Raw genomic sequence first — 22,856 nt, forward strand, 5'->3', positions numbered from 1 at the left:
TTATTTTATATATTAAAAATTATTTCGCAATCTTCATTATCTGATTTTTAATGTTATTTATGACCAAGGTAAATTATATTTTCCATTTAGTATTGTCCAGCCAGTATTCAAATATGTTAACTTTTTGCACTAAAAATTAAAATTTTATAATTTAATATGAAAATGAGATTTTTTAATTTTGAGTTATTGCATTTTTAAAATTTGTCGAATTTGTAAATTGATTAGTAATGTAATAATAATGGTATTTAAGTAATGATATTATCTTTTGTCAAAAAAAAAGTAATGATATTATCTTTGCTATTGTTAGTTGTCTCGGAACGCCAATGTGTTTGGATGCTGCAATAAGTAAGTGCCCTCTAGAGAGATCTTTTGGACATTTTGCTAGAGTTTTAGATGATATTGATTTATCTGCTAAAATTATACATAAATTGTGGGTCGAAAGAGAAAAATTTGCGTTTTTTGTTAACGTTGAATATGAAAAATTGCCTATTTTCTGTTCGCATTGTCATAACATTAGTCATAGTTTTTCGTCTTGTAAACTTGTTAAAGTGGATCAAGAGAAAAGGGTATCTAACGAGAAGCATGAACGCACGGGGAATAAGTTTCAGAATGAAGATTTAAGAAAGGAATCAGTTGAATGTGAAAATGCTACATGTGTTGATAATAATCCTCTTTTAAGATTTGTTGATTGTTTGAAAACCTCTATTGATGGGAATGTTGTGAGTATTGATGTGTTGCATCAAGAAGACTTGGGTGCCCAAGGTAATGAAAATTTGCGTGGTTTAGTTTATATAGATATCATTGATCAAGGTAAAATTGACAAGAATCATGATGGAGATTCAGATTCAGATGCTCAACAAGTTATGAAGTTTCTTAGTGAATTTTGGACTAACATGGATAAGAGAGATGAGATTGCTGATTTGGATGAAAACACTAGTCAACCATTTTAATTGGTGGTTTCAAGAAATAGGAAGCACAAGAAGAAACCGCCTGAGGAGTGCAAAGGTGTTAAGGTAGGTGCCTCCAACCGTACGTCTCACTAGTTTCTTTGATATGAGTTATCTCATGTGTTTTTGTTGTCTATCTTTTATTTTTTTTCTAGATTTGTTCTTCTTGAGGGTTTTGGTTTGGTCTCCCTCCTCTTTGTACTATTTTCTTTTGTTTAATATATTTTGGCCTTTATTAAAAAAAAGTAATGATAATTTAAAATTTATAAAATATAAAATTTTGAATAACTATTACATATGAATTTTAATAATTTTGTAATTTAAGTAAAAATTATTATAAAAACAAAAAGGTCCTTGAGACCAAAGGAGGAGGAGAGAGATACACATGAATAACATAAGAACGAGCAAAAATCTTCAGGTCGTCAACAATGGTAAACCTTTATTCTTCTCCTAAAATATGTCTAATTCATAGGAGACTATCCATTAATATTTTTATAGAACAATATATAGTTAAGAAAAAAAGTTCTAATAAAAATTCTAATAACTATTACTATCTTTCTTATTTTTATTCACAATCAATTATTTGGTAGAAAGTGATTTTGATTTTATTTATTTTACTTGTTCACGAGGATTCTTGAAAACATCTTGTAAGAACACATAAGAAAGTGGGTTGAAAGAATAATGTACATTATGAGAATTAGGTTATGATATTTATGAGGGAAAGTGGAAACCAACCCAAATTTTGTGCCATTCTATTTCTCTTTCTATCCACTAAGTTAATCCAACCTTTTTAGTGGTCTCCCTGATTTAATAGGTTAGAATTAGAGAAAGTGTAACAACCCCTGATTTTTTTAAACTTTTAAAATTATATTTTATTTAAATAATTTATATATTATTTTTATAATAAATACCACATAATAAAATATATAAAAAAACACTAAAAAATATTGATAGTTCTACATTTTAACTTTATTTTCTAACTTTAATATTACTTTAATTTTAATTGTAATAGTATATTTTAGTGAAAATTATTCTAAATCTATAACATTCTCTTTTATATTCCATAACTAACCATCACTTTTTAGTTTTTCGGTTTTTTCATCTCTTTAATCTTCATTAAAATTTAAAGGTGTTATAAATTTTTATTTTAGTGCAATACTTTATTTTTTTTATCTGTTACTGTTTTTCTATTTTAGTTGGTAAAATAATTAACTTCTAAGAAATGAGAGGTCATAATAATAGCCTATGAAAACCACTATAAAATAATGGCTTTTTGTATTCTTACACACCTTTATAACCACTTTTAATCCTACCTTCATTATTTACCAATTTCATTTGCTACCATTTTCACCTATTTGTTCTTTTCTAGGATTTTCATGTCTCATAACAACTTCAATCATTAAGAAATTTTTTTTTCAATTTTATTTGCTACTATTTTTTACCTATTTGTTTTTTTTAGCATTTTCATGCCTTATAACAACTTCAATTAGTAAGATAAAATAACTATCTGTTTTTCATACCTCTAATAACTATTTATAAATTTGTTTATCTTATAGTTAAATTTCATACTCATTTATTCTATTTTCATGTAAAGTACAATATATGTTTTTGCAGGCTTATCGAAGATAAAATATTGCAAGCATATATAATAAAAATTATATTTGATTTGGAAAACCTATATCTTAGAATTAGAGATTAAATTGTAAGCCACTTAATAAATATTTGAATATAAGAATAGTGGTCAAATGGTAAGTCACCTAATAAATCTTTGGAATATAAGAATAGTTGTCAAATTGTAAAGTCATTTAACTTAATTTGCTTCCGTATAATGTAACATAGATACACTGATAAATTTAAAAACCAATAACATATCCTAAAAAAAATTACATGATGAAATACATATTTAGATTTTTTTAATTTATATCTTTATATTTTTCATATTTTTCTAATTTACTGATAAATTTTTTTTTCCTTTATTAATTTATTGAGATAGATCACGCCCTCCCACTATTGAAATTTTCCTTTTCTTATTAATTTATATTGGATTTACAATAAACCAAACAATATTATAAATTTTTTTGATAAGATGTATTAGAGTTTATTATTAATTTAAATACAAATAATTCACGAAAATATTGATATGGTGTAATCAATTTAATAAATAGAAAATTGTATTACTATAATTAATTCATAGTATTGAAGATATTTTTATTAAATTATATTAAAAAATTATTCACTTTTTAAGTTGATTGTATTGTACATGATTATATTCTTTAACTTATGTACATTTTGTGTTTATTTTTTAAGAAATTGAATTAAAATACCTATCACACTAAAATATTATATTGTATATGATTAAAAAAATATTTGAAAAAAATATGATTTTGTTTTATTGTTTCATTTATTTTATTTTTTCTTAATTTAGTGGGATAGGTCATGCTCTCTCACTATTGAAATTTTCGTTTTTTATTAATTTATACTGGATTTATAATAAACCAAACAACATTATAAGTTTTGTTGATAAAACGTGTTTGAGTTTTTTATTATTTTAAATAGAAATAATTCATAAAAATATTGATATGGTGTAATCAATTTAACAAATAAAAAATTGTATTACTATAATTAATTGATAGTATTGAAGATGTTTGTATTAAATTATATTGAAAAAAATTCAAATTTTAAGTTGATTGTATTGGAAATAATTATATTCTTTAACTTATGTACATTTTGTGTTTATTTTTTTAAGAAATCGGATTAAAATACCTATCTCACTAAAATAATTTAGTGTATAGAATAAAAAAAATATTTGATAAACTTTTACAACAAATACTTGAGATCTATAAATATTATTAATTTCATTAGATAAAACTTATATTCTATGCACTTTTTATTTTATTTTTAAATTTAACTTTTAACAAATTTGTCATTAAATTTTTTCTATAACTTATTGCTTTTATAAATGAGACATTATTATTCATTTGTTTTAAAAAATAAACATTATTATTCTTAATTAAGATGGATCACTTTACTAATAGAAATTATTATAATTGATAATAAGATAAACAAATCATATTATTTACTATTATAAAAATTTAATTATTCTAATAGACAAAAATAAATATCATTAATAGAAAATAAAAATATATTTTATACTTTTAATCACTTTTGTTTGTGGAAATATAAATTTTCGTTGAGTTCTTATTCAATTATATATTTGAGAAATAATATTTAAAGTAACAATTATAATCATATTCGTGCAACGCACGGGCCATATATATGGTTCTTTGAAATATTAAGAATTGAAATGTTTAGGGTGGTGGTCCTAATAGATTCCATATAATGGATTTCATTATAACTATTTTTGTCCTAATTTATGGAAAAAAATTAATTAATTAATTATCAAAATGTGCAAATTGATTTTAGGTTTTGCATTTTAACATTAGCTCAGTCTACAAATTATAAATGGAATGAATATCTATTTTGGTCACTCATAAATATTACACGAGTCAAATTAGTCCCTCACAAAAAAATTGACCCAACTTAATCCCTTACAAAATTTAACCGGGTCATATTAGTCCTTCTGCTAATATTTTTTCTCAAATCGGTTTTTTCTACTTCTAAACCTGTTCTTTTCATACTTCTAAACCGTGACTGGACTGACATGTTAGATTTTTTTTAAATACTAAATTAATTTTTATTTTTAATTTCATTTTTAAACAGTTATCAATGAATAATATCAAAAAAGCCAAAATTATTTTTTGTAAAGTAATTTTAAAACAAGTAATTTCCATGATTTCTATTAATATTAACAAATTCTATACATAAATTTTTACCTATGGGGTCTCAAATCCAAGTCCCTTCAAGTTAAATGATTTTCACTTTACAACTAGACAAATCAATTTCTATTGCTAATAAAGTGACTATCATTTACAACTACAAAAATCAATTTCTATTGTTAATAAAGCAACTATTATTTACAACAAGATAAATCAATTTCTATTGTTAGTAAAGTGATTATCATTTACAACTAGATAAATCAATTTCTATTGTTAATAAAGTGATTATCATTTACAACTAGACAAATCAATTTCTACGGTTAGTAAAGTGACTATCAATAACAACTAGACAAATCAATTTCTATTGTTATTAAAGTGACTATCATTTACAAATAGACAAATCAATTTCTATTGTATTAAATTGACTGTCATTTAATCTGAAGATACTTAGGTTCGAGACCATATTGATACAAATTTTGTATTTTTTATTTTAAATTTAGAATGGTTTAAGATTAACCACGTATAAGAAACAATTTTGGTTTTTTTATATTATGAATTTATAATTGTTTAAAAATGAAATTAAAAATAAAAATCAATTTAGTATTTAAAAAATGAAAAATAAATAAAATACAACATGGCAGTCCAGTCAAGGTTTAAAACTAGAAAAAAAATGATTTGAGAAAAATATTAGCAGAAGAACTAACATGATCCGGTTAAATTTTGTAAGGGATTAAGTTGGGTCAATTTTTTTGTGAGGACTAATTGTGAGGGACCAAAATGGGTCTTCACTCTTATAAATATGTATTATTTACTTTTTTTTTACCATGTACTATAAAAATTTTAATTTCTAGTTATTATACTTAACCTTCATTAATATATTTTATTATGACTTAAATATATAGAAAAAAGATAATAAAGTAGTCAATTTCCTCTACAAAAATGGAAAACGTATTTTAAGTTGTTTTCTGATTTGAAAAAGGAGTTTTCGGATTTGAATTTTGTTTTGTTTTTAAATTTAATAAAATTTATTTTATTAAATTAAATTTTTAAACATAGAATGATGATATAAATTTTGAATGTTAATTAATATAATTCATTTTTATTTTGTTTTATAAAATTTATTTTAACTTAATGAGACAATTATTTTTTCTTCTCGTTTTATGACCGCATTAAAAGAAAATTTATTATCATTTAGTCCCATTAAAAGAATATTCAAATAATGCTTATAGTTATTGTGTAATTGATACAGATAGCATACGTAGACGGGAGTAAAAGATACCGATCCTTACATAAAAATACATTAAATTTTAAATTTATAATAATAGATTAATTATTTTATACTATTTTCTTGAAGATTACCTTTAGAATCACATTATTTTTTATTAAATGTAGCTATATGTAACATTATATCTTTAGAAAGTATAAGAAATTATTATTAATTTTAGAATCATTAGAAATAATTATACATTATTTAAAAATCGTAATACTACAGTACGTATGTTAGGGATTTTTATTCTTTATAACTATTTTTTTATTAAAAAATAATTATTTTTAATTTAGTTTTATATCTCACTCAATCTTATTGAATAAATCTATATTCATATTGGTTTTAGTTTTTTTTAATAATCAAGAGATATATTACGGGAGAACTAAGGGTTCTCCGACCTCTTTATAACAATCCGGGAAAAGCACCCGAAAAAGCTAAGAAAAACAAATTACCAACCAATTGAAGTTACGAAGAGAAATATAACGAATCCTTTGTAAATTCGTAAAAGCTATAATTGGAATTAGTAATATCTCCCAAAAAAGACTACTTCCAAACTAAAATCTTTATATTCCAAACCGTATTATCCACACTCCAACCAACATTACGGAAATAAATATCAACCAACATTACGGAAATAAATATCATTTCATAAAAGCCAAATAGACCATACTGTTGCAAGCCAAACAACTCCCCAATTTCATTCCCTAACCTTCTTGTCCTTACAATACACCAACCAATCCACAAAATTCGCTAGACAATCCTCCTCAAAATCCACGGGTTTAAGTATTAGGTTATTTTAACGAAGGAGAAAAAAAATGACACATAATCTTCATCATTTATTTTAAAATCTGCCTTGGGCCTGGGCAAGTAGGCCCACAACACAAGGCCTCAAAAAAACGGGGGCCTCATTGAGGGTGTAGCCTAATTCGAGACTTACTGGCTTCAAAAAATTTCAAATTGCAATGGTTCATTTAGAAAGAATAAAAATTCAATTAATTATATCTTAGTGTCAAGTAATTACACACTTCCTCAGGTTTCATGTATAATTTTTGTGACAACTAGTGCGATACCCGTGCATGCGCACGGGTACGTGTTGGTGGCGTGTCATTTAGGTCAACTAATAGTTATTTGTCTACCTTAAATTTTTGTAAATATTTTTGATGTTTTGATAAATATTTATTTGAATATATTTTGATTATGCATACCACGGGTACCCGTCGGTCTTGCGCATTGGGTTTTAGGGCACTTAAATAAAATAGGGAAAATGAATATATATGTGTAAGTTAATATAATAAGGTAAAATAATTTAAATAGGTTAAAAATATATGTTGGGCCTTATAGTTTGTTAATATATGTAAGTTAATAGGACATTAAAGTTTATTGGGCCTTAGATGGTTAGCCTTGGTGCAGAATACCTAATTTAATTGTTAGACCTAATATGTTAATAGGCCCACAAAAGAATCCTATTATTGTTATTGTTACATAACGTTGGCATTTAAAATTAAAGAAACGTTGGATTTCATAACTCTTCAACGTGTTGGCAATGAAAGGTTGTGTCTTCTTAAGTCTGTGTTTGGCATTGTTGCTGTAAGAAGCGCAGGGTCCAGTGATACGTTTGAAGAACAAAATGTCACAACCAAGAAGGTATTCTCTTCGAATGAGGTATGTGCATGTGTTACTGTTTATGTTGTTTGCAGAGTTTATTAGAAGATATTCATCCATTTAGAGGTCGCAATGTTGTTTTGATTTTAGTTCACCCGATCGGTTGGAGTTGCAAACACCATGGGAGCGGCTCACAGTTGAGAGGATTCTGAGTGGGTCACATGAGAATGAGGATTTTATGGAGGAATGGAAGAAACAACATGAAAGATTGAATCTTGTTGAAGAGGCTGCCAGTGTTGTCGAAAATAAACGGTAATCTTATAGTTTTATTTAATTTTTTGCCTTGAATTCCATTTAACCTCCACAAAATTGAATGTGTTTCCCGAATAATGTGTTAGAACTTAGTTTAATGAATAGTTTGTATGTTATTGTGTTGAAGGAATGATGGAGATGGGATAGGAAGTTCTGTGGGATTATCAGATACTGCTGATTTGAATGAATACATAATGATATCTTCTGATAGTGAGAGGTAAAGTTTATTTATAAGTGATAGGGAATATATTATAGTTATAGGTATACTGATGTTGTTGTGTTGGGATTTTGTTGTAAATGTGGTGTTAATTTCAGGGAAATGAGTCCTATACAGGAGGAGCTGCAAGAAGCATACTGGACTCGTGAAGTTCATGATGTAAAGAAGTTTTGCTCAAATGTTATGGTAAGCAGTGTTCAAAGTCTATAGTTGTTGGCACAATGGTGTTATACACAGAAGTAATGTAACTGATATTGTTTGTCAATGAGTGCAGCATATTCCTGTAGAAATAGTAGACAAATGTGGACTTGCTGGAATGGCAGAGATTACCCTTAATGATGTGGACAACGGGTACCCATATGAGTGCAATGTGAAGAAGAGGCAAAAAAAAATGAAACATATTTGTATGGAGAATGGTTTGATTATGTAAGGGCAGCTGAATTGAAAGAAGGAGATAAAGTGCACTTTGTGATTTATTACCCGCCAGTGTTAGATATTATGGTTATAGTGGAGCGCAGTGGTGATCGTTGATAGAGCTGTTGGTTAGGCAATGTTTGTGGTGGATGTATAGGACTGTTTGTTGGCAGTTTGGTTTGTATGGGAATTATCGTTTTGTTTTTTTGTTGTAATGGTGGATGTGAACAAATATTAACAATTATGGTACTATGTATGGTTTTAAATTAAATATTATCAAATTTGGTTTTAATCTGCCATGGTTTTATATGCAAAATTGATTACCAATCTGTTTTTAAATTAAGTATTGCTTATTATAAGTATTGAACAGGATTTCTATTAAAATTGATCAGAATAGGGTTCCTAATTTCATTATTGTTGGTATAAGTAGGGGTATGGGTCCTGTAAATGGTAGGCTATTAAATCTAAATGGTGAACATACAACAATGGACTTATGAATAGTTGAAAATCCAATTTAATAGGAGTATATGTTAAAGAGTAGTATGGTAATATTAAATGGTTATAAAATAGCTGTAATGTGTTATATTATATTGGGATGTGAAAGATCAATTGGGTTATGGGCAGTTAATGTTTTTCGTGAGGAATATAAATAAAATGAAAACTGTTTTGAAGTGATGTAAATGCAAAGAAGACTAATTGAACAATTGCATTGAATTCTATTGGACTGTGGAAAAGTTGTAGGTATGTGAAGAGTCCATTTAGAGTGTTATATAAGTAATGTGTAGGAAGTTTGAAAGCACTAAAAACTGAAGCAGTCATCATTACTCTGCAACCAATAGTGTAAGCCGCGAACTTCTGAAAAGATGGAAGGAAGTGTTGATCAAACAATGAGAGGTAAAGGTAAACATATCATTTGAATGGTTGTTCTATTACATTTTGAATTTAAAAGTTATATATGGTTGCATGCAGGTGAAGAAAACTCGGTGAACCAAATGGCTATGGAGAAAGCTGTCACTTGTGATAACTCTGTGTATGTTTGAATTAGCTTATGTTGAGTATATGTTTTTATGCTTGAATTTAGAATGTTTGATAACACATTTATTTATTCACCATGTTGTTTGTTTCTATTATGTTTCAGATGCCATGAACCGGATGGTGAGGATGTTAGTTGCCATGCAGAGCAGCCTGCTAAGTTACGATATTGTATCTGGAAGCAAGATGTGGCTAATGGGAAGATGGCTCAGTCATGTCTTCTTGTAAGTTGTTATTCGTTTTAAGCTTATTGTCTTTCCCTATCAGTTAATGGGATAATGTAATGTTGTTTTATATTAATATTGCAGGAAATTCCTGAGCATATTGTGGCAAGTCGCTGGCTCAATGGAGCAAGGTTTGTAGATTTGGTTGACTGGGAAAGAGAAGTCAGGTATGAATGTGAAGTTCATCATACCGAAAAGGGTCAGATGTTCTTAGGGCGTGGTTGGTACAAATTTTCCAAGGAAAGGTGCCTGCTTGATGGAGACTCTATGGGTTTCAGCATTAAGGATCCCGTCAGCAAGGAGATACTTGTAACAATGTTGAAAAATTGAAAAATGATGTAAAAGTTTGTTATAAGTATCTATCTATTAAACATTTTGTAATTCCCTGGTGGACTTAGCTCCACCTTTATATTAATATATATGATTTTGGTATTTAGATGTTATGCTATAAATATATTACTTCTGTTACTTGCATTACTAATATGCTGTTAGTAATATATAGTACTGCTGTTACTTGCATTACTAATATGCTGTTAGTAATATATATTACTGCTGTTACAGATTTACCGTGATTGATTTTTAACACTTAGACATTGTTAAAAACCTCTTTATACACAACATTTGTAGTTTTCCCCCTGAATTTGTTTTCTTCATCATGTATCAGTATTTTGATTCTCTTTTTTGTTGTTACTCTTGATAATGCGTCATAAATCTGGCCATGTGTGAATACATCTTTTGGTAAGTACAAACCAACGTTATCCAATGACTGTCCCTGTGATTTGTTGATTGTCATAGAATAGGAAACTATAATAGGGAACTGTCTCCTATTCAGTTTGAATGGCCATGTTTCTTGTCAATGTTAATACCTCAACTGAATGCCATATGTAAGATGCATTTATGGCACAGTGTACAATATCTGCCTCTGGGGACGACAGGTAAAATCTGTCTGAAATCGCTACCAAAAACAACAACCTTTCCACCAAATACATCATTTGAATTTTTGTTTGCACTCATAACATCTTTCAAAGTTCTGTCAAGCGATTCTATTGCATACTTATGCGCCATTGGTGGCTCATCCCATATTATAAGCTTTGTCTGTCGTAACATGTCTGCAACATCATCGTTGAACTGAAATATTATTACACATATATATTGTTACCTCCTGGAAGTAACAATATCAATTCCAATTACAATATTAAACTGTATGAAATCTACAATATTAAACTGTATGGATTCACATTACTCAAGTGATAACAGCTGTTATGAAACAAACAAATATAATATTAATGGGGTATGTTGGAAAGTTGATTGGGATGAGGCAATAAGTGAAGCATTATCTGCTATATACTTTATACAATGCAAATGGAAGGTCTTGTCATTATAATTTCAAAACGTTATGCACAATCTTTATATTACCTATTATAACAGTCCTTATTAATGAGAACATGAATGGACATTAACATATTTCTAACTCTCATGTGTACCTTTATTTAACTCAGTAGGTGATCCCATTCAATCAAATTGCAACAGATGCTCAGATAAATGTCAACAATTTGAAGAGAATACATACAATGTCATATGCGCAGCTATATTAATTTTGATTATTTATAACATTCAACAGAGCATTTTGTCGGTGCATGCTAGTTGTGTGGACTTCTCAGTAAAAAGGCAAGTTCATTTTCACGTGAGTAACTCTTGAATAAGGTTTATGTGTCTTTTACCCGTGTAGTCGTAACCAAGATTGCTAGTTTGGATATTGGAAATGAGTAAAAAGCAAAGAATATCATAGCAGTTGAATAGATGATTAAGGAAAAACAGAAAAGTCTTATATTAAGATAACAGAAACAGACTTACAAGTCTGATTTGTTTATGTGGCAAATAAAACAAAAAACAAATAAAGTGGAAAGGAAATAAAACATGTCCACACCATAAAACAAAAACACACCCAAACATACTTAAAATTATGCAGGAACTACTAATCTATCTTCTCTATTTTTATAATTTTCTTTAACTTGTTTGATGAAAGTTCTCCATCACACGTGGCATCCGAGGTTGTTGACTCGCTTGATGCGCCTGGAAAGTGTCTTTTTCCAGTAGGAGTAAGTGGATCTGTGCTGTGCGTTGAACTCACATCAAGATCATGTTACATAAGTGAACAAACATCACACAATTAATATTCAACAGTACATTAAAAGTGGAGTACATTTGAGTACAGTAAACGTCCTTACGACGACAAAATTAGGTTCGGATCGAATAGTGGTCATTGCTTCGACAGCAGGCTGTTTCATCTACAAATCATTCGAAACATAGTACAAAATCATAATATGCGCAAAGTCAGTTTACAATGATTTTAATTTGCATAACACATGCAAAGATTAAATTCAAATACCTCATCTGTGTCAAACTGATCAGCAAGCTCTTTCACAAAAGGGTCATTCTTCAATAGCATAACGACAGAGGCATTCTTCCAACGTGGTTGCCACTTAACTTTGAAAGCCATCTTGCAATCCAACATCTGATCCAATGCCAGTGGGAATTCCAAGGGATCATGAATGCCAGCCTGTAGGAGATTGCAAGACAAAGATCAGTTAACTCTGGCATAATTGTCTATGTTTTTCCAACGGTATGTAAACGGAAATACCTTAATCATTGTATGACGCAGCTGAGAAGTAGAAAATCCTAAAAGTAACTCACACTCTCGGTCCCAAAATAAAAAGTTACAGCTATTCCCGGCATGAGTAACCTCAATCTCAATCTTATACCTACATTCACAGTATACATAGAGCACTCAAAAAGGTCATGTTCAGTACCTTGACAATCACACATATAAATGAAATAACATAAAACATGTGACAAGGATGTTAACCTAAAAATCTCTGCCTCAGTGAAATGTCCAGCCTCACACTCAAACGGAGCTCTCTCACCATGCGCAATACATGAGCAAGCATGAAAACCACGATAATACCAGCCATACGGAGAGGCAACCAGCATTTTAGTTTCTCCCACAGTCGCACAAAATGTAATCTGCAATTATGGAACCAAAAGATAATACGATACGCAGTCAAATGCAACGGAAAAATGGAAATATATACTAAATCAGAATAAATGGCCAACAACTTCCAAACATAAGCAATTTCTGTACAGGAGTCATCTGTTGATTTTCAGAGTTCTGTGCTGAAAGCTGTGAATTGGAACCCTCCTGGCCAGACAACGTAATCATGGAATCCTTCGGAAAACTGTCAAAGGAAGACAGTAATGTAACAATCACATTGCATAAAAATTAAAACCACACAAGAGCAAATCCAGGGAGCATACCTTTTTATAAACTCTTTCATCGGCAGTAAATCAGTATTTAGACCAAGGACGGTAACATTAAACGTGTTTGTCACGGACAATGGAAACTTACCTATTCAAATAGAATGTTACATAACCATTTGTATCAAAATACAAGGATATCTAACACCAAACTTGATCAATTACTAACCCTGTTCCTTGACTTTAGCATATTGAATCATGACAAAAATAGGACCAGAATCATCTCCGCGCTCCTGCTTGAACTTCATGAATTGTTCAGCATAGGATTCCCAAAGCGTGCAATTGATAGTATTCTCACTGAAGAAATAATACAAACCATGTCATCTACATAGTCACATAAGATATGTTCGATAAATTATACAATAAATATGAAAACAAACCCCCCGTCACGCAGCATCATGTTAATCTGCTGCTTCCGGGCACCTGATGTTGTCTGTGAATACCCAATACTTTCCACCATACCAATGACATCTAAAACACATACAGCCAAAAAAACCTTAAAATGAAACAACACATAAAAAAGAAATCCAGTCAAACAGAATAGAGATAAAATATTCTACCTATTAAAACATCCTTGTTAAAGTTGCCGTTTATTATATCAGTAAATTTAGTAAACACCAACGGCTTTGGAGGTATTTCAGCGTTGTTATCATCCGTAACCGTAGTGCCAGCAGTAAACTTCAACATAAACTTATGAGACGAAGGTCTGAAAGCCGCAACATTAGCCTGAACCTTAAAATTGGAAACAGTGTAACTATGATCCAAGACCATTTTTTCAGAAAAAAGAGATACATGCGGTGCAGGAACAACAACATGTATGTCACCACCCTGGAAAAAACATTAAAATCAAACATACAACAAACCAGAAATAATATATGTAAAAACAACCGAACAATTCACTTCATTACCGATACATCAACAAAAATCATCTCAAAATGCTCCCTCTTGTTCGAAACAACTGTCCATTTGTGGTGCACACGAACAGAAACTTTCCAAAGTTCTTTGCTGTCATTGATGTCACATATTTTTGCTAATGGTCTTGCCATATTGAACACTGGTATGATACTGCAGAAAAGTGTAGCCAACCAATATCATAAATAACCAAACCATGTAGGAGTTACAAACTCTTCATTCCACTCTTCATTACATAACCATAACCGATGCTGAAGCTGAATGGAAAGAAGCATATAAAGTCCTCATTAAGCATAGAAGCTGCATGGACAAACCGAACTTAATGCCAATTATATGAGACATCAATGGTGGAATATGGAACAACATACGTTCATTAATCATCAAAATTACACATGGCGCATCAAGAAGAAACAAATTGTGCTGTAAGACTAAGCCACTTGGCAGCACCACACAGAAAGTTCAAAAAGATAGAACTTTCTTATATTATAGATTAGCATTTTTCAAATTTTAACTATAAAATAATTTATATATAATTATTAAAATTTATAATGAGATATATTTATAATTAAATATTTAAAAGTTATTCATACAATTAACTCAGTTGAAATTTTTTTTTACAACTAACATTTCTCAAATTTTAATTAAAAATAATATATATATATATATATAATCAATTAAAATTTATAATAAGATTTTAAATCAAATTTTATTTTTGATGGTTATTTATTGTTGGGGGTCCATTTATTTTATTTGTCCTGGGCCTCTAAAAGGTCGGGACCGGCCCTATATATATATTTATTATGAGAACTGAGACGTTGATTTTAAATCGTATGGTTGTTATTAAAAGTTCTCATAATAACCAATGTTCTTATTTGATACGTCCCCTATATATATATATATATATATATATATATATATATATATATATATATATATATATATATATATATATATATATATATATATATATATATATATATATATATATATATATATATGGGGGCGACTCAAGTGAGAACACTTGGTTATAATGAGAAATGAGAACAATCAGTTATTTAATATTTTGGATAGACTTTAAAAAAAATCATATTTTTGATAAAAAAAAATTGATATATGATATTATGACAAGTTAGAAGAAGAAAGAAAATTAACTTAAAAAAATGTTAGCATTTTGTTTATGATAATTAATTAGTATTTTTAATAAAAATAGCACAAATGATTATTTTAATATAAAACATGAGACCATTATGATAGTATTATAATAAAAATAGCACAAATATTTATTTTTATAAACACTTTTTTTTGCATACATTGATGCTTAATTGATCCATACCATTTCTTTACATCACAAATAAAAACACATACAAATGTTGTACCAAAAAAACACATAAAAGTAAGAAATACAACCAAAAATGAAACTAGTTTTTTTTTGCACACATTGATGCTTAATTGATCCATACCATCTCTTTACATCACAAATAAAAGCACATACAAATGTTGTAACAGAAAAACACCTACAAGAAAGAAATACAACCAAAATTGAAGGAAAAAAAATATTTAAATTAAAAAAAAAAACTAGTTATCTCGTGAAGAGAAAAACAACTGTTAATTTTTTAACCATACGGGTGTAAGAGGAATAAAAATAGGGAAGACCGAATCAACTATTACTATATTAATTAATTTTTTTAATTCCATCAAATGGTAAACAATGAGTTGTCCCTAGAAACTCGTTCCTCGACGACTCTAGAGAAACAGTCACACAAATCTCTCTAAACCAAACAAGTTCATCACTTAATTCATTGATCATGACCATCATTATAAGAACAGTGAAAGCTTCAATCAGTTGATTCATTGCACAATTCAAAATTCAATCAAGTTTCTCACAATCACTTTCCATTGTTTTCCTCACATCAACTATAACCATGATTCAATCGCATCTACCTACCAAGGACTCAAAACGAATTCTGACGGTTTGAATTTCTTTTACAATATGGTTTTTGTGGGTTTTGTACTTTTTAGATGTTTCTCCGAGAAATACATTTGTGGTTTGAAATATGAATTATTAAATAAATGAATTTATTCCATTGTTGAATTATGAATATGCTCAATTTTGTCCAGGCTATGAAGATTTGTCTGTGTTGTTTTGTTTCTTATTTTTGTTTTAAATATTCTCTAAATTCAATGTAGATTCTCTAATTTTTTAGTGATTTGAAGCTCACATCAAAGTGTCAAAATATGAAGATTTGATTTTGCGAAAAATCATATTCAAGACGTGGTTCTTATCTCGGTATGCTTTCCTTTCAAGGGTTTTGTTGTAAACTCTCCATTAAAGTCTTTTCATTTGGCCAACAGTTTTCCAGCTAAGAAATGAAAGGATAAAATTTGATGCTTCTTATATGTGTAATTCGTTGAATGTGAGTTTCATATCATTTAGCATTACTCATGAAATTATCCTCCTAATAACAGTGTGAATATTTATTTGTTAAAGTGTGAACTGCTCTCGATCGGGAGGGAGATGGAACCACTTGATGCCAGAACTCGCCCCCGAGTCCGATGGTATAAAGCCAAAAAAAAGTGTGAACTGCTCTCTCTATATTTAGACTCTGCTAATTGGACAGTCTACTACCAGAATCATATTTGAATCAGTATGAGAAAATTTCAGTATAAAGCTTCTCTTTTTATACTATTTGGCCATGTCAAAGGTTCAGGTTGATACCTCTTTAGTCAATAGTTAAGTAAAAATTACATTTGAGGTTTATTTTTTATTTTTATAAAATATATATTTCACTATCTAAAAAAATATCATACATTACCTTAAACTCCTACCATGCATAAATATATTGATCTGTTCAATAAATATAATTTATCATGTATTTTTATTAATTTCATGATTAAAATTAATAAAATACATGGTAAATTATGTTAAGGTCTTGGTTAATATATTTATGCAATGTAGGATGAATTCTTTTTTTAGAAAATAAAATGTATATTTTATAAAAATGAAGCTTATATTGTCATTTTTACTTGACCAGAGGTAACAACAAGAACCTATGATGTGGCCAAATAACATTAAAAAGAGAAAGATTTATTGTGAAATTTCCCCTTATTGATTTAAAGATGATTCTGGTTCGAGATTGGCCAATTAGTGTTTTATTTTAAATGATATAGCATTGTAATTATGTAAATGTGGTTACATTTTATATCTGGGATCCTTTTCTATACGTACAATTTGGCTATGCATATTTGAAAACAGGTTATGTCCCATATCTTCAAGTTAAAAGTCTAGTCGTATTTATTACTTATTCTTTCTTCTTCCACCATACTCAAGAGCCATTCACTCCCTCAAGAGATTTGAGAAGAGTCACTAAGATAAGAGTTGTTATAGAATTTAACGAAAATAGGTTTCTAGTAAGTGTGCCGCTAATTGGCATATCTCTTTGTTATAGAGACCTTCCTTGCCTGCTTAGGGCTATATGATAGCACCTAAAGGGAACTATTCTATTTGAACAAGACCACATAAACTATAGTCATTCGGTCAACCGAACCAAAGCCAAAGCTAAATTCTTTGCCCTTCCCTCCTTCCCCGGCTCCACTCCAGAGCAATGCCACAACCCGGTCGAGAGCCTTCCATGCGGATTCCTTCAAAGATAAAGAGAGTGTGTATTCCCGGCATCAATGCTAAAACTTCCCAGTCTGGGAACAAGAGCAAATCTTGGTCTTTAGTTAATTGTTCGGTGTTAATTTATATACATGTGTATGTGTACATTAAATGGATTAACTCACTTTGAATTTCAAATTTAATGGTTTAGAATTGCCTCAAAAAAATTTGATTTATTAGTTTGTATGGAAATCACAAACTTTACTTCATTTTCAAAATCATATACATGAAATTCCACTATAAATTATGAAAATCACTGCAATGCTAGACTCCTTTTCTTTACTTTGTTTCAGAAGTGTTGTTTCTAGCAGATTTATACCCTATCTTTCTTCAAAATTCAAGCCCAACTCTTGATTAGTACTAATTGGGATTTTCTCATATATTCTGGATCTGTTTGTCTTTGATTTATCACTTTTTTATCAGAGTTTTATCTTAATATGCTTGTGATGAAATGTGAAATACCAAGTAATTGAAAAGCTCTAATACGAACACGTGAAAACAAAGTTTGGAATAATAAGGATATGATCATGAAAATTCTTGAGAGAAAACAAAGTATATGTATAATCAAAACACATCCTTGATGCATAATTGAGACGTAGGGGATATGCTACATAGGCTCTGTTTGATAAGACATATTTTTGAGCTTATAGCTTATGTCTTATAAGCTCATATGATAATTTAAACCCGTTTGATAACAGTCTTTTCATCACGAGCTTATAACTTATTTTACTAGCTTATAGCTTATTTTTCAGACGCTATTTCAAATAGCGTTTTAGCTTATGTCTTATAGCTTATTACTTTTTCTTCCTTTTTTATCCTTATTATTTCAATTAAATTCATTTTTAACCCTTATAATTTATTTTAATTTAAAATAAAATAATTATATATTAAATATCTTTTTGTCATTTTACATGTATAAGTTAATTAAACCGCTAATTTTACCAAACACTTTAATGAGCTTATAAGCTATCAGTCTCAACCATCCGCTATAAGTTATAAGTCATCAGTCATCAGCCATCAGTCATAAGCTATAAGCTATCAGCTAGCTTATCAGTCAACCGCTATTTTTACCAAACAGACCCATAATATAGTTATGCATCGTGGCATTGTGAAGATTTTGCAGATCCCACTGTTGGATGAAAGGATAGGACTCTGTATGGTAAGTCATGTTTTCGAGCTTATAGTTTATGTCTTATGTCTTATAAGCTCATATGATAATTTAGACTTGTTTGGTAACAGTATTTTCATCACGAGCTTATAGCTTATTTTACTACCTTATAGCTTATTTTCCAGACGCTATTTCAAATAGTGTTTTAGCTTATGTCTTATAGCTTATCATTTTTTCTTTCTTTTTTATCCTTATTATTTTAATTAAATTCCATTTTTAACCCTTATAATTTATTTTAATTTAAAATAAAATAAATATATATTAAATATCCTTTATGTCATTTTACATTTATAAGTTAATTGAACCGCTAATTTTACCAAACACTTCAATTAGCTTATAATGTATCTCAATCATCAGCTATGAGAAATAAGTCATCAGCCATCAGTCATAAGCTATAAGCTATCAGCTAGCTTAACAGTCAACCACTATTTTTACCAAACAGACCCTAGGTGCATTTTGGCATTGAAACAATGATGGAAAAAACACAAAATATATTCATGCAGTTGCATAATGGACTCTACTTGATTCTAATGAGCTGAGGAACCCAAGAAAGTGGAAAGCACTGTGGAATTTGCGGTTCTAAATAAAGTCAGTGTATTTTGTGGAGAGTTTCTAGAATCTAGAGGATGTTTATCAACGAGGGTGAGGAACATAACCGAAGGGGCTCTATGCTCAATACATGGTCATTGCTATAATGAAGTACCTAGAGGAGTAATTATGGCTCAGTATCTATCATTTTCTGATTGAAATGGTTTCATTCGCAGCAATCTGTCATACCCCAATTTTTGACCCTAAGATCATACATCATTCATATCCCAATCATTAATCAAGAGCTTCACTTGGAAGTTTTGTTTGTGGTGTTGCACTCACCTCATCAATAAGAGGGACCATCAAGCACCAATGATTGTTTATCTTGTATGCATATTATACTAACCCAAATACCAAAAATATTTCTTTGTTTCTTTGTATGATTTTGTTTTGTAGGTACTAAGCCAAGACATCCATAAGCAAGGCATTTTCCACATTTTTGACAGCATGAAATCGATTTCCCTCCTGGGTAAATCGATTTCCCTGCAGCAATTTTCAACAAAATCACATTCTGGACAACATGAAATCGATTTCCCTCCTGGGTAAATCGATTTCCCTAGTGTATTTTGCGTCAAATTCTCTTCTGGAACAGTGTGAAATCGATTTCACTCCTGGGGAAATCGATTTCCTTAAGGCGAAATTCAAAAAATATAAGGAGGGAAGCTTGACATCATTTTGGCACCTTTTTTATTTGATCATTTTACCAATTTTCCACCTCATCAAAATTAACCCCTTCATTAAAACCACTTAAACCTCATTTTACCATTTCTTACCATTTAAATGCCATTTAATTACCAATTAACCTCAAATTAATTACCAAACACAAAAAGACCAATTTGCCACTACTCTTGCTCCAATTCTATAAATAGAGACCTCTACTCTCTCATTTCACAAGCTTGGAGAGCCAAAAAATTGCTTGCAAATTCATTTCTCACCCTTTCTACAACCCTCACCCAAAGTTCATTTTCATAAGATTAGTGAGATTCACATTGAATCTTGGTAATTTTGAACTAAACCTCCTACATTTCACTCTTTTCTTTGTTTGTTCATCTCCAAACTTGAAGGATCTACACACTTTGTGCTTGCTCTTGAAGCTACTCCAAGATTTTTGTTCAAGAAGTGGTAATTTGCTAGATCCATGATGTAGATCTTTATTGCTTGTGTTCAATGCATCTTTGATGCTATATTGGTGCTATTTGATGGTGATTTGATGGAAAATTCGTGCTCCAATTGATGTGTGATCATAAGGTGTTTGTATATTTGTTCAAATCAAGTTTCATGCCTTTAAATGCTGTTTTTGCTGAAATTTACACTGAGGAAATCGATTTCCTTAAGGCTGAAATCGATTTCCTGCTGAACGTAACTTGTTTTTTTTGAAAACTGCACTATGGAAATCGATTTCCTCCTGCATGAAATCGATTTCCTGCTGGCAGAATGTGGTTTTTTTGCCTTTTTTATGCTTGTTTTGGTTTCCTACTTCCTCCACTTCATTAATATCATTGGATCTAGGATGTTGATAGGTTTGAAAGAACCAAATCCATAATATTAGATGAATGATATTAATGATAGTGTGAGTTGATCTTACTTTATGCATTTTATCTTCTTCTTCTCCTTTTTTTCTTTTGATCGATGAAAGTCTTAATACTTTGAGAATTCTTATGGATTCTTAGTAAAGACTAGATCGTTACCTATTTTCTTTTCGTGCGGTATTGCTTTCGGAAGGCGATCTACATATCGTTCTTCTCGCATGCATTAGCACATAAAGTTTTGACCGGCCTCGTTGTAGGGTGATTTCTACATAAATCACTTGGCGATCTGCTTAAAATAGCGCAATATTTCGTGTCCCGAATAAAAAAGATCAAATATGGAAGAGAATTGTATGCGGTTGATTTATGACTTATGGAAATTTATCGTGTAGTCGCTATGATTTTATCAAGCTTCTGATAAGTTTCCGTTGACTTTAAATCCGAGTACATCCTTTACTCACCATCGATCTTAATTACTAACTTTGATAGCATGCTTGACAAGTTTCAAGATGGTTATCTTTAACATCTAACAATTGACTTTAATTTCCGCACTTTTATTATATTGCTCTTTATATTTCTCGCTTTATGCTTTACTTTATCATTTCATCATATTTACATTCCGCCATTTTCTCTTTGTCCATTTGGACGTTTATATTCCGCTATCTTCCCTTTGTCCATTTGGACATATGTTTATGTTTCCGCTATTTTCTTTTTGTCCACTTGGACCATACTTTACTTTTATGCTAAAACACTAATAAACAACCAAAAATCTAAAAAACACATAAGGCTCTCTTTTGGACTATTGGTTACTATCCCTAGCATTTTGGAGATTCGGACTTATGGACTTTGGACCTCTGGACCCCTATTCTGTTATTACTCTGCTGTTATTCTGTCTGTCTGGCATTGGATTGTTGTCTGTTTGTATATGCAGGTATTTCCTTGAAAGCCCTTGATGGTTAATTCCAAGGCATTGAGATAAGGATTTTACCCGAAAACAGCCGTTACTCTGCCCGATTTCCGTCAGGATCTTAATGTGCTTAATGCAAAATGGTGCTAAGATAATAAGTTCATCTGGATCCCCAAGTGATAATTTTGATTTAGTATTGATATTCCAAAGGATGGGAAATCTACCTTGACTCATAATGTCAAGTGTTGGCTTCTTAATTTGGTTAGACCGTTTCTTTCCTTAGCTTTTATTTTATGCACTAGGTTAGCCTCTTCATCTCCTCCCATTTCTTAGATTTTCAAAATCTTCTCCCTTTTTCAAAAATCTTCTTATGTTTGCAACCTTTTCAAAACCTCTTCTTTTAAAATATCTTTTACACTTAGTGGTCTTTTCTTCAAAGTTTAGACACCGTTAATTGTCGAAACGAGTGGTTATACCCCACGATTTTGAAATTGATTGATATAATGAGATCTTTTCCGCGTGGGAGAGCTAGTGGCATACTCGTTGATTTTATCCGAGTTGGAGCCCTTCTTTCATTTGCGATGCAAAGAACTTGTTTGTTCTCCTGCTCAAGATCAATGGCTGAGTATTTCTCCCCGACGACAATAAAGTGTTTATTCGTTTTAAAAAACCGTTTTCCCTTTTAGCGGAACTACATTAGCTCTGACTTCTCCATTGCACCGAGGAGGTATGTAGGTCCAAAGCTTAACGCTTTGCCGAGCTTATTTTAAAAATAAAACAAACTCTTTTTAGCACACACACAACACAGATTTTCAAAAAGGTTCCTGTGGAGTACCACAGATATGAGGGGTGCTTTAAACCTTCCCCTCATATAATCAACACCCGTACCTAAGATCTCTTTCTTGTTTTAAAAACAAAACTTTGGGTTTTACGTTCTTTTCCCTTTTCCTTTGAAACAATAAAGCGCGGTGGCGATTTCAAACGGAATATT

General features: G+C 30.1%; 2 protein-coding genes across 2 annotated transcripts; one reads left to right on the top strand and one right to left on the bottom strand.

Moving 5' to 3' along the window:
- Positions 1 to 323: 323 nt before the first annotated feature.
- On the top strand, positions 324 to 950 carry LOC131596981 (uncharacterized). Its single transcript, XM_058869706.1, has one exon. It carries the CDS (start codon positions 324 to 326, stop codon positions 948 to 950), a length of 627 nt encoding a protein of 208 aa, XP_058725689.1.
- Positions 951 to 10,377: 9,427 nt separating this feature from the next.
- LOC131596987 (uncharacterized) lies at positions 10,378 to 14,191 on the bottom strand. The gene is made up of 12 exons (XM_058869714.1): positions 14,015 to 14,191; positions 13,667 to 13,934; positions 13,487 to 13,577; positions 13,276 to 13,403; positions 13,107 to 13,197; positions 12,934 to 13,027; positions 12,658 to 12,815; positions 12,433 to 12,553; positions 12,181 to 12,351; positions 12,005 to 12,079; positions 10,764 to 10,919; positions 10,378 to 10,563 (listed from the first exon to the last, which is right to left on the bottom strand). The coding sequence occupies exons 1-12, from the start codon at positions 14,150 to 14,152 to the stop codon at positions 10,378 to 10,380; spliced, it is 1,677 nt and encodes a 558-aa protein (XP_058725697.1). The 5' UTR covers positions 14,153 to 14,191.
- Positions 14,192 to 22,856: the final 8,665 nt, after the last annotated feature.

The sequence above is a fragment of the Vicia villosa genome, linkage group LG1 (assembly GCF_029867415.1).
Source record: "Vicia villosa cultivar HV-30 ecotype Madison, WI linkage group LG1, Vvil1.0, whole genome shotgun sequence".
In the NCBI taxonomy this organism is placed as follows: Eukaryota; Viridiplantae; Streptophyta; class Magnoliopsida; order Fabales; family Fabaceae; genus Vicia; species Vicia villosa.